The following is a 12886-nucleotide window of genomic DNA, read 5'->3' on the forward strand; positions in this document are numbered from 1 at the left end:
TGTATGTTTTTCTCTCTTTCTCTGTTTCTGTTTGCAAATGGACCCAGTGCCCCAGACAAACGGGGGGAGAGCGTTTTAAACGAGTCAGTGGCACGCACAGACGGCATTCTCCTCCCTCAGGCGCTGGCATGCCAAAGCCTGCTCCAGTATCCCAGCAGCCCCTGCTCGTATGTGGGCAATAAGCAGAAAAATCACGCCAGAAAACAGCACTAACTGGCAGAAACAGGCAGCAGTGCTTGTGTGCAGGTGCACAAATGTTTCTCTTACATCTGTTCATAAAGTCGTGACGCACGAGACGTGAACACCAAATGAAACTCCAGACATCAGAGCATCCCAATCTTCATCATCGTCTTCCTCCCAGCCTTATAACAATACCCTACCAGTGACTGCTTTCACTTTTACTCATCATGTGGCCTTCACAAATGACACTAGGTGGCACAAGATCAGTGTCAATAGGGTTCTGAATAGTTCATCTGATACATTTTAATTTAATGTATATTAATATTATATATAGGAACATCTATGTATTATATTAATATAATGTTAATGTAATGTAATGTTAGCATAAATATTAGTGGCATAAAAATGTAGGACTATATATATATATATATATATATATATATATATATATATATTACTATATATAATAACTATTTTATTTTTAACTTTAATTCAATCTTGGTCTAAATTTTAAATATATATTTTTTTAATTTAAAACATAATTGAAATTATTATTATTATTTTTTTTTACTATTTAGTAATCATTGGGAAAGCATGAAAATTCTTTGGCCAAAATATATGGAATTTGGTGTACATATTACTCTTTTTGTGTGTGTGTGTGTGTGTGTGTGTGTGTGTAACATATATTGTTCATATTCTTAATAATATCTTGTCTTGTTATCATTATTGTGAAAAACATTATATATTTTTCATTTATAAATCATTTAAATATACAAAATCTTTAATATTTTTATAAAGATTTTAGGGTGAATTGTGATTTGTTAAAATGTAAAACTATGCCTATAATCCAAAGACAAGCAATCATATATATTTATAACTTTTTATTTTACATTTTTTTATAATTTAATTTTTCTACTTTTTATTTAAAAAAAAATACTTTTTTGTTTTGATTATAGGCTGAAATGTGATTTGTAAAAACTTAAAACTGTCTACAATCAATATACAGACAGACAATCACAAACATTTAGTATTTTTTATTATTATTTTAATTTATTAAGTCAAAATTATATATAATTTATTTTATTTTATTCAAATAAATTATAGTCTTAGTCTGAATTTTCTTTTAAATTATTACAAATGCAAACATTTAGTAATCATGAAAAAAGCATGGAATCTTGCATTCTGTAATCTTTTTGTTGTTTAAATATTAAAGTGACACATTCTTTATTTTTCTCGTCCAGGTACGGATCTGTTCCCTCAGAGGACGTCCTTCCCATCTCTGTCTCCATTAACGGCTCCTCGGTTCTCAGATTCACACATGCATTATCCGGGTCCCTTCACTTACTCTGCCAACCCGTCCAGCACTGGAATCGGCGGTCTCAGCGTGGCCGGGATGCCCACCTCCAGCCGCTACCACACCTACCTGCCACCTCCATACCCCGGCAACCAGAACCAGAACTCCCACTTCCAGACCAACTCCTCGCCGTACCACCTGTACTACGGCACCGGATCTGGCTCCTACCAGTTCTCCATGGTTCCGACCGGCGGTACCGGATCGGGAGGCGACCGGTCGCCCACCCGTATGCTGACGTCCTGCACCGCGGCGGGTGGAGCCGGAGGCACTGGGGGCGGAAGCAACAGCCTGCTCAGCGCCAGCCTCGGCAACCAGAGCGATGGTGTGGATGCTGACGGCAGCCACAGCAACTCGCCCACAGCCATGAGTGCGTCCACACGCATAGACGAGTCCGTCTGGAGGCCTTACTGAGAAAGACTGAGAGAAGAAGTCGAAGTTTAGAGTAGAGGTGAAAAGTCTTGCATGTTTGATCGTTTTGTTTCTTCATCCTCCTATGACATGTCAATTGCTTCTTAGACCACCAAAGTGAACCGATGACCAGAAATGAGTCTGGACGCTCCATACGGGACAGAAATGGACCTCCGCTGATCAAAACTAAAGGAGGACAGAAGTCTCAGAATGATGATGTATATAGAAAGATTATAATTAAGAAAAGGCATCCCATAGTAATATATCAGCAACTTTTCTTACTAAAAAAGCTGAAAAACCAAAGAAAAGACATTCTGATGAGCCTGTATCTGAAAAAAAAGCCAGTTTATCCAGCCTTACAAACCAATCTGCCTGAACGCTGTAATTCCCAGAGTGCTTTGCGACCACGAAACGTGTCGTGCAGACAGTATGAAAGAGCTTCACAGAGCTGCAGGACTGTGGGACTTTTAATGTGTAAATATGAGGATAAACAAAGATGCTAGCCATGAGTTTCAGGTACTTTCCAAACTTGCTAAAATAGTCTTGAAATGGTGAGATGTGATCCTATAAATACAAGTGTGGAGCTTTGTGAGATGTTATGTCAGTGGGTTTTTCATAGAAACGGATTTAGGGTGAATATCACAAAACCTGTCAGGAACATATTCAGGTCATGTTTAATGAGAAATTATATTTTGCATGACTACAATGATGCTCATTTTTATTTTTTTTTAGAACCATTCATTATTGCATTTGCATTGTGACATTGTTTGAAGCACATTTGACCCTTACGTTCTTATTATTGAAATGCAAAAAAAAAAAAAAAAAAAAAAAAGATATATTATTTCATTTGCAAAGCATCTGAATTTACATCAACTTAGGCATCGTTTTCATTATGCAAAAATATTTTTTGCTTTGATTTTAGGGTGAAATATGATCTAGATGTGCTTTGGTGAGATTCACCCTTCAGTTGCAGGTTCTCGATTTGTAGAAACGTAAAACAGTGTCACAAACAGACAGGTTTTTGATTTATTTTTATTTTTTCTTGCTTCATACCAAAATCACAAACAATTTATTCATCTTTGAACTTGTGGAGACTTTTTTTTTATAGCTTTAAGAGTATTTTTTTTTTCTCAGTGTTGATTGCTTTTTAAGACTTTCTTCAGACTATTGATTTGAGCTCAGTTTTAATGTTTTTTTTTTGAGCCAAAGAGTTTCTATTTTGTTCGTTTCCAGGTCACAATCATTTCATGTTGGTTTTTTATTTTTCTTTGTTTTAATATAAAATTGGAAGTTGTGCTACTGTAATATATTCTTTCTAAATTATACAAAAGTTTTAATGTAATGCCTATGTTTTCCAATGCAGCTTTAATGCACTAAAAGATTTATTTAAGAGGTTCGATGTCCTTGTTAAACCACATAATGAGACATTCTTACCGGATTGAATTCCACGTGATATTCAGTCATGTGCCTGAAAGGCCTCAACCATCACAAGCCAAAGAGTCCAACAATCACCTGTTGTCATTCCACATCTCTAAAGTGTGAAAAATATGTTGCTCTAAGCACCTACATTATGAGTCTATTTTACCTACCTTGTTCTTGGAATGACTGAAATCAGAGACAATAATTGGGCACGTTTGAAAGGAGATCGCCCGTGATTATTTGAATAACAAAACCATGCACAAGCTCCTACAAGGAGGGTAAAGTGGCCATGACACACACACACATACACACACACACACACACATACATCCACGTAACAGGTGTAAGTGAATATTTCAGAGCATAACCCAGAGGTTTTTCCCATGCTCACACCTGCTGCCATCACCTGAGGGCCATGAGCCCCAAAAGAGCAAAGGAAACAAGTAGAAAGATGGATGAAGAGAGACGTATCTCCTTTCGCAATCACTGGTCATCCTTCAGGCCTTGTTATCCAAGCAGAAGTGCCCGTGTTCAGCTTGATTCACGGCCGCTTTGATGCCTTTATGTGGGCGATTATTTTCCTTCCCATTGTGCCTCTGCTTGATTATAGCCCCAAGCTGCAGGCTACAGGAAAGATGGATTCAAAATGTGAGCTGGTCTAGTTACATGCGGGAGTCGATTCTCTCCTGCAAGGACTTCTGGGTAATAGAAACCCTGGGTAAACTAGTTGCTTCTGTGTCGTATGATTCTCTCTCAGTGCCTCGGTCTGAATCTATTAATGTGTGTGGATATCAAATCCTGTCAGTGTAACAGCTGTATTTTCTCCAAAGAGTTTGAGATGGATCAAGCTAAATTAAGATTTGCTGACCCCAAATCATACCTATTTATTTCCACTGTATCAATACTGTTTGTGTGCTTCTGCACTGAACAATCTACAGACATGAAGGTTCTGTTCCAAAACCTAACTTTTGAAAATAAAGGTTATTTACAGGCATTGAAGGTTCCATGAAGAATCTTTCAAATCCATGGAAACATTCCGAAGAGGAAAGCATTCTTTAGATTTTTAAAAATGTTAAAAAGGCAGGAAAATAAATGGTTCTGTTCACTTAAGGGAACCAAAACATTTTTTTTCTATGCATTGCTAGGAAGACACCCTTGTAGAACCTTTATTTTTAAGAGTGTAGTGAGCTCCCTATGTATGCAACACACAATCTGTTCCAAAAAAAAGTATGAGCGGTGCAAATATGCCTGTGGGTTTCTCCCTAAATCAGTCACTTATTTCAAGGCATAAGTCTATGTGGCTAGCAGTAGGTTTTGGAACACAACCCAAATGTTGCCAGTGAAGTGAATATCACGAGTCGTGGCATTTGTTAAGTGCACAGATCCTTATAATGCTGAAAGAGTTAAAACACACTCCTGTTGAACAAATTGTCTTTTTCACTCATTGTACGTTTGTAATTATGGTTCCAAAATATGCTCTTTTGTTCCTTCATTGTGTGCTAATGATGTAGTTTTTTTATGCATTTTAATTAAAAAAAGATCAGGATTTGTTTGTCATTTTCAATTTCATTTACTTAATGTTTATGTTTTTGTAATTCAGCCATTGACTTTACAATGCCACAAAAAAATTATATAAATTAAATTCATCAACATTTCCACATTTCAGTGGTGTCATATGTTTGAGATCATGCAGGTTGAAAGGTTTAACATATTTCCGCCACTTAAATAGTTCTACAGACAGAAATGAAACTATTTCTAAATTTTAAAATGATGCAGTCTACCATAGTCTAGCACAAAATATTTGCAATAACATATATCAAAAAATAAAAAATAACAACAACAATAAAAAGTAAAAAAGGTTTGAGGTTGGTAAAAAATTTTATGTTTTTAAACAAGTCTCTTCTGCTCACCAAGGATGCACTTACAGTATTTAAGCAAAAGTACAGTAAACTCAGTAATATTGTGTATTATTACTGTATTACTAATATTAGTAACTTGTTAATATAATATTACTATATTCATATGTATAAATATTACTATTCTTTCTGTTTTAATATATTGGAAATGTTCCTGTGATGCAAGGCTGAATTTTCATTACTCCAGTTTCAGGGTCAAATGATCCTTCAGAAATCATTCTAGATGCTGATTAATTATTTTTATTATCAGTGTTGAAATTTTGAATTTTGAAACACTGTTTAATGTTTTTGTGGAAACTCTAGCTTTCAGCAATTCATTGAAATAAACAAATCTTTTGTAACATTTTAAATGTCTTTGCTGTCACTTTTAATCAATTTTATGCATCCTTGCTGATTAAAAGTACAAATTCCTTTAAATATATATAAATTACAGTCCCCAAACATTTGAACAGTAGTGTAAGTGGCCTAGAAAAACCTTCAATTTACACAAATCATAGCAGTTTTACTCCGCTAAATCTGCTACATGACTAAATGTAATGTTAATGTAGTAGTAGAAGAAATAAATAAAATTGTGTCAAATTAAGCTGTCAAACTTCACGTCCCTTGCTTATAACCCCCAAATGTGAAGGTTTGTTTTTTCAAATGCTCAGGCCAACACTCAAGAGTTTGTCTTCTCTAAGTGAATGTCAGTATGTTTATGTGTGGACGTGCTTTCTGTCACTTTAGAGCAGGTTCTCACTAACAGCTTGTCACTTCACACAATCGTAGCTGAGCTCAGTTTTCACGCTTTCCACCGGACAAACAGCAGCTACACGATAGTTTCACATAGAATGGAAGAAGTGTGAAGATTCACATGGTTCATCAGATTTAACAGTAATGTCTGAAAGCCCTCAGGACACAAACACAGAGCTCTGCTGCTTCCAGACCTGTCATGCAGTCAGCACTTATTACTGTCAGAACAGGTAATTAGTGGAAAAGACTCAATTGCATGCGGTCACTTGCATCACCCTCTGCGGGACGTAAATATAAACAGTAAATCACCTAATGAGTCGTGTTAGTGAATATGACAGGGCTGATGGGAGTCTGCTGCATTTCAACAGAAAATAAGAACACTACTGTCTTGATTTTGGCATTGAGTTAGCATTCTGTTATAGCACAAACTTGACTTGTTTCTATCTATCTATCTATCTATCTATCTATCTATCTATCTATCGTTCTATCTATCTATCTATCTATCTATCTATCTATCTATCTATCGTTCTATCATTATCTATCTATCTATCTATCTATCTATCTATCTATCTATCTATCTATCTATCTATCTATCGTTCTTTTGTTCTATCGTTCTATCTATCTATCGTTCTATTTATCATTGTCTGTCTATCTATCTATCTATCGTCTATCGTTCTATCATTGTCTATCTATCTATCTATCTATCTATCTATCTATCTATCGTTCTATCGTTCTATCTATCTATCGTTCTATCGTTCTATCGTTCTATCATTATCTATCTATCTATCTATCTATCTATCTATCTATCTATCTATCGTTCTATCGTTCTTTCGTTCTACCATTATCTATCTATCTATCTATCTATCTATCTATCTATCTATCTATCTATCTATCTATCTATCTATCTATCTATCTATCTATCGTTCTATCATAATCTATCTATCTATCTATCTATCTATCTATCTATCTATCTATCTATCTATCTATCTATCTATCTATCTATCTATCATTCTATCATTCTATCGTTCTACCATTATCTATCTATCTATCTATCTATCTATCTATCTATCTATCTATCTATCTATCTATCTATCTATCGTTCTATCGTTCTATCATAATCTATCTATCTATCTATCTATCTATCTATCTATCTATCTATCTATCTATCTATCTATTGTTCTATCTATCGTTCTATCGTTCTATCATTATCTATCTATCTATCTATCTATCTATCTATCTATCTATCTATCTATCTATCTATCTATCTATCTATCTATCGTTCTATCGTTCTATCATAATCTATCTATCTATCTATCTATCTATCTATCTATCTATCTATCGTTCTATCGTTCTATCGTTCTATCGTTCTATCATTATCTATCTATCTATCTATCCATCGTTCTATCGTTCTATCCATCTATCTTTGTCACAGTCATGTGACAGGTCTTGTCAGTGATAAATCTAGTATCAGTGAGTTGTTGGTGTTTTTGGAGTCTTATATTTTGGATTCAAACAAGCTTTAGAAATATTATTACATCTTCTATTTTCCTGTTGAACAGTCACTCTCCCACAGAGCGCAGATAAACGTCAAGCTTTTAATTCACTAAAGCTCAAGGGAAATGCTCTTTACAAACTTTAAAAACACAAGGTTATCGCAAAATCTCCCATCTCTAGCAAGTCTTTCACCTCAGAGTATTCTATCTCATCTCCCAAAGGACTTTTTAAGAAGTGAAACGAGGCCTAGTCAGACGTCACAACTTCATTGGATTTCTCAGAGAAACAGCTGAAGTATAAGGAAATTTAACATGATTAATCTTAATAAATGTTAAGATATTATTGCGGTTCTCTTGAGCTTTCTATTTCAGTTTTTCTCAGTCACTTTGGTGCATTTCTCAAATCAGAAATGAAATTCTCAAAACTACTTGTGCAACCTCCACATCATCTAGTCATTTATACACATCACAAAGCCAGTTTCTCATTCTTTTCAACAAGTTGCGATAGCTTTTGTACATTCATGCAATTGATTATGCAATTCATGCCAAACTGACAAAAAGTCTAATAATAATGTGTAAAAATAAAAATAAAAAGTGTGCTTGGCAGTTTATGACAACTAGATGAACCATTTTGGATTTAATGACTTATACGATGAACTAAAGCCTAGATGTTTTGAGGGGTAAGACTATTGCACAGAAAACTATAAAATACATTTTGAGCTACATGACATTAGCAACTGATAATGTAGGAAACCGCAGATAAATGTGCGTAATCAATTGCATGAATGTTCAAAAGCTATCACAACTTGTTCAAAAGAACGAGAAACTGGTTTTGTGATGCGTATAAATGACTAGATGATGTGGAGGTTGCACTCTGATTTGAGAAATGCACCAAAGTGACTAATTTCTGAAGGATCATATAACACTGAAGACAGCTTTGCATCACAGGAATAAATTACATATTAAAACATCTATTCAATAAGAAAACCATTATCTTAAATTGTAATAATATGTCACAATATGACTATTTTAACAGTGTTTTAGATCAAATAAATTCAGCTTTATTGAGCATTAGAGACTTCCCTCAAAAACAGTAAAAGAAACAACAATATTACCAACTTCATCAGGGTTGAATTTATGTATTTTGAACAACGACTTCATCTTTATTAACTGTGGCTGTGGGAAGTCACATGAAAGAAAAAAAGTCGTACAAAGACAAACAAGAGCTGATATATTTTGGAAAAATAAGGGACTGTGAAAAGCAGCTTTGGTTTCTCATGGAAACCACTTCCTGGGTCATGAGGGAGCCCTTTGGTACCTGCATCCATACGAAAGCCATTACAGCTGTACTGACCTCTCTCTTCCCAGCCTCCGTGAGAAGAGGGAACAAGCGGGCTGGAACCGGTTTGCCTCGGGAGCCCGTGAGCGCGGGACTATTTTTTAACTGAACCGGAGAAAAACAGACTGGGATGGGAAAGAGAAACTGTGTCCAAAATCACGATTCCCACACAGAGACCGTGAAACAGAGACCACAGGGACCAAAAACTGATGATTATTCTCACATTCCCACTCAGAAGGGGACAGAGACCAGAGATGACTTCGTCTGAATTTAAGTAATGGGGAAAAGTTAAAATCATTAACATCTCATCAAAACTCAAACCAAACTGACTTTGCTGTAGTCTCCTGCTTGTGTAATAATATACATTTTATATAATATTTCATAACGTCTGTGTTGTGCTCAGATTTAGCCAGACACCAGAGAAGTCTTTGATCAAAAGTCACAATAATTCATTCAATCTCCAATCATTCAAACATCAATTCTTCCAAGACTAAACTATCTCATTTTGTATCTGTTTGTCTAATTAATACTGTTTGTCAACTACTGACATATTTGAGTTTATTTTTTTATAAAGAATAATTTATTTATTATATAGGCTAAATTATTTATTATAAATAAATATCATTTTTATTTTGTTTTACATTCAAAATATAACAATATACCTGACTATTGTACCTCACAAAACAAATAATAATAATAAGAAGAAAATATTATATATATTATAATTTCTATCAGATTTTAGACTCATCTGCTTGTGTAACAATCAAACAAATATGAATGTCCACCTTCAACGCTAAAAGCAAAAAAGAGGCCCCATTCCCACAATGCATCATGAGAACTGATGCAGCAGGCTGGTTTTCTCACATAAAAATGACATGCGATCAAACTCCAACAAGAATAGATATTGTTTCCTGCAAAACCCGGGAAATCAGGAGGAGGTGCACGCAGGGCTTGAGATTGGATCTTATAAGGCATCTTGGCTCATTAACTGATTTTGGGAGAAACAGAGGCTGGGGGGGGTTAAACCCTCTCACACCCCCTCATTCCCCCATCAGCACATCTCCCTGTAGACACAGTCCACGGGAACAACCCTCCTCATGAAGATCTGGGAAATGCTTGTGATGACATTTCATTTGTTTCCTTCTAAAAGCAGCCAGTTTAGATTTATAGATCTAACCATAAAGCCATAGACAGAAATATAGATAAAAAGATTCATTAAAAAATGAAAGAATAATAGCTAAAAGTTACAATAGTATGCTAGATGATGGATGGATGGATGGATAGATTGACATTTGTATTTAGAAGGTTGCAATAATTTCAGCTCAATCTGTGTGGAATAAAGCAGCATCTTTAATCATGTTCCTCAGGCTGTCTTTGAAATGGTGTAGAGTTACAGTGAGCACAGCAGACTGTGTGTGAATGTGTGTGTGTGAACGTGTGTGTTTGTCAGAGAGAGAGCGATTATGGTAATTATAACTGTAAAATAGGTCAGCAATGACATACAGTCTGCTGGGGGTCTGATCTTCACTCTTCACTCCTCTGTTCTGGGAGTCGTGACTCAGGGACTGGACGGTAATTCGGAGCACATTTGTTTTGACATTCATGGAAAAATACCCTGAAAATATATTTAAAGTATGTCTACTTAATATTCAAGCAATATCATACCAGCAAGAGTTGTGTTCTTCAGTGGTAGTTACTCATAATAATAAAACACACACACACACACAAAAACATGATTGCGAGTGTAATATATTGTTTTTATAGGTAGCCTACAATAGTTCAAAAAATAATATTAAACATAATATTCCCAGTTGTTTTGTCTATTTTTTCTGACTCCAACAAAAAATATTTAACAAATGGCAAAGTATAACCTAGCAATGTTTAATTTCTGAATGGATTCACGTTTTTGAATGAATCAGATGAGTAAATGATTCAATGACTCACTCTTCCATGAATAAGCTAATCGTAAAGACAGTCACTCACTTCGTTGCTGAATAAAATAGACGTTTTGAATGAATTGATTGAATAAATGGTTCAGAATGCAATAAAAAAAAAAGAATAAATGAAAAAAATTATGTGCTGCAAAAGGAGGTACTTTTGTAAGTCAAAATCCGGAAATGAGGTAACGTCCATCTCATCATCCTCTCAATTTAACGTTTTGTTCTTGTTGTTTTATGTTTTTTTTGGGGGGTTAAATGTCTGAAATAAACTTAACACAAGACATTTTCATATTTTATTCCATTAGCTACATAATACACATCAGTATTTTCTGCAATAATACAAAAGCCAGTGGAAAATACCATTTGGTTTTTGTCAAGGAAACCAGGGTCATGCTAACGTCTGGGGTGGCCTACAAAAATACATCATCACTGCAACACCATTCATTTGGAGAAAAAACAAACTGATGCAACTGAAATAAGTGAGCTGTGAAATTAATGTGTGTTGCATAACTTGACATTTGTTTTTGCGAAGAGTTTTGTGTTCAATTTGTAATCTCTAACTGACTAAGCACAGTTTGAGACATTGCTCTGATATCTTCTGAAGTTAATGGGGTCTTTGTTCCCACGGATCACCATTAACTCCTATTGTCTAGGAAAAATGAGTGCAACGTTTAAAAGACATCATTTGTCTTTTTATTTCCTACAGGATTAGACAGCAGTGTGTGTCCGTGTATATATATGTTTAACAATCTCAGAAATCGAACACCTTCACATCTGCTCCCCCGAGGCTGAAACAGAGCCATCTCTTCTCAACAGCATTCACATTTAGACATAATTACCAAGATAAAACACAGGGAATGAGAGGAGAAACAAAGCTCGCACTCTTTTTTTAGGCCTGGAAAGAAAGAGTCATGTTGATGAGGGGGTTTTCCTCAGAGATGACAGAGCGGAGGTGGATCACAGGGAACGTTTCAAACGTGTTAATGCTCCAGATTACCTCACCAAACCCACCGCACGCGCGTGTGTGTGTGTGTGTCTGTGTCTATTCTTTGATCGTCTCTGCTGAAGATCCTCCACAGAACTTTGCTTTCATCCGAGACTCTCCTAGGAAAGTCTTCCTGGCATCCCGTCTCATTTGCAGTGCGCGTGAGCGTGCTCTAATGGCCCACAACGCAGTCTGTTGTTTCATATCAGGCCTCATTAGCCAAACTGCTTTTGAGCTGCACTGAAAACTAAGTGAAATTTTGGACTTGAATGAAACGCTCTAAAAACAGGCAATGGTCACGAATAAAAAAACAGTGTTTTTGAATAAAAGCTAAGTCTCTTTGTGCCGCTTACATATGCTTTATGTGTTTTCTGTGTTATAAAACAGATCCTTTTCATGAAGATACCAGCTCACTAGAATCTAGTCAGCTGCCGACTTAATGCAGGATTTTAAAGCTTTATAAGCACAATATGCTGTCAAATTTTAAGGCAGCATCACATATAGGCCTATTCTTTATGGTAAATGTGATCCCATAATGCATTGTGGCTCAAAATGCATTCAAGATGGCTAACAAAATGAGACAAAGGCTGATTTGTCGCATTTGAACGAATCTCCACTGTGTTTTGTGCTCCAGACAGAGAAAATGGTTAACAGCCAGAGGCTTTTGTTTTCAAAAGGGAAGAGTGGACAGAAGAAGCAAACAATGGATAAAACAAAGCACGAGTTGTTAAATGGTGTGTTACTGTTGCTCAACACAGATGGATCTTTACTGAACCGAAAGCATGTGTGTATCATTGAGTCGCTTGATTTTTGGAGGGTGAGCACATCTTATAATTTTATCTTTGGGGTGCAATTGTAATATTTGTAGAGGCTATTTTTGCACTAAAACTAACATGATTTTTTCTGATATAAAAGAAAGAAAGAAAGAAAGAAAGCAAGCACCGTTAGTAAAGCATGTGTGTTATTGATGGTTAAAGCAGTCGCTGCTGTTATGCTACTTAATGCCACTGGCTATAGCTAATGGAGCTATTAGACTAAAGCCCTTAAACCCTAAAGAGAGACACAGACAGAGATGCTGAGGGAAGATCAAGGGTATAGTGTGCTTTACCTACGGCTGATG

At 35.6% G+C, this 12886-nt stretch overlaps 1 protein-coding gene across 2 annotated transcripts in view; it reads left to right on the top strand.

Annotated features, from left to right (window-relative positions):
• LOC127970093 (runt-related transcription factor 3) overlaps positions 1-4907 on the top strand; it is a 56844-nt gene extending 51937 nt beyond the window's left edge. For both annotated transcript variants that reach the window (XM_052572349.1, XM_052572350.1), the window contains one exon: positions 1422-4907. In XM_052572349.1, the coding sequence (XP_052428309.1) occupies positions 1422-1945 (524 nt within the window). In that variant the 3' untranslated portion in view covers positions 1946-4907. The remainder of the gene's footprint in view (positions 1-1421) is intronic.
• The last annotated feature ends 7979 nt before the right edge of the window (positions 4908-12886 follow it).

Source organism: Carassius gibelio, chromosome B13 (genome assembly GCF_023724105.1).
Source record: "Carassius gibelio isolate Cgi1373 ecotype wild population from Czech Republic chromosome B13, carGib1.2-hapl.c, whole genome shotgun sequence".
NCBI classification, from domain to species: Eukaryota; Metazoa; Chordata; class Actinopteri; order Cypriniformes; family Cyprinidae; genus Carassius; species Carassius gibelio.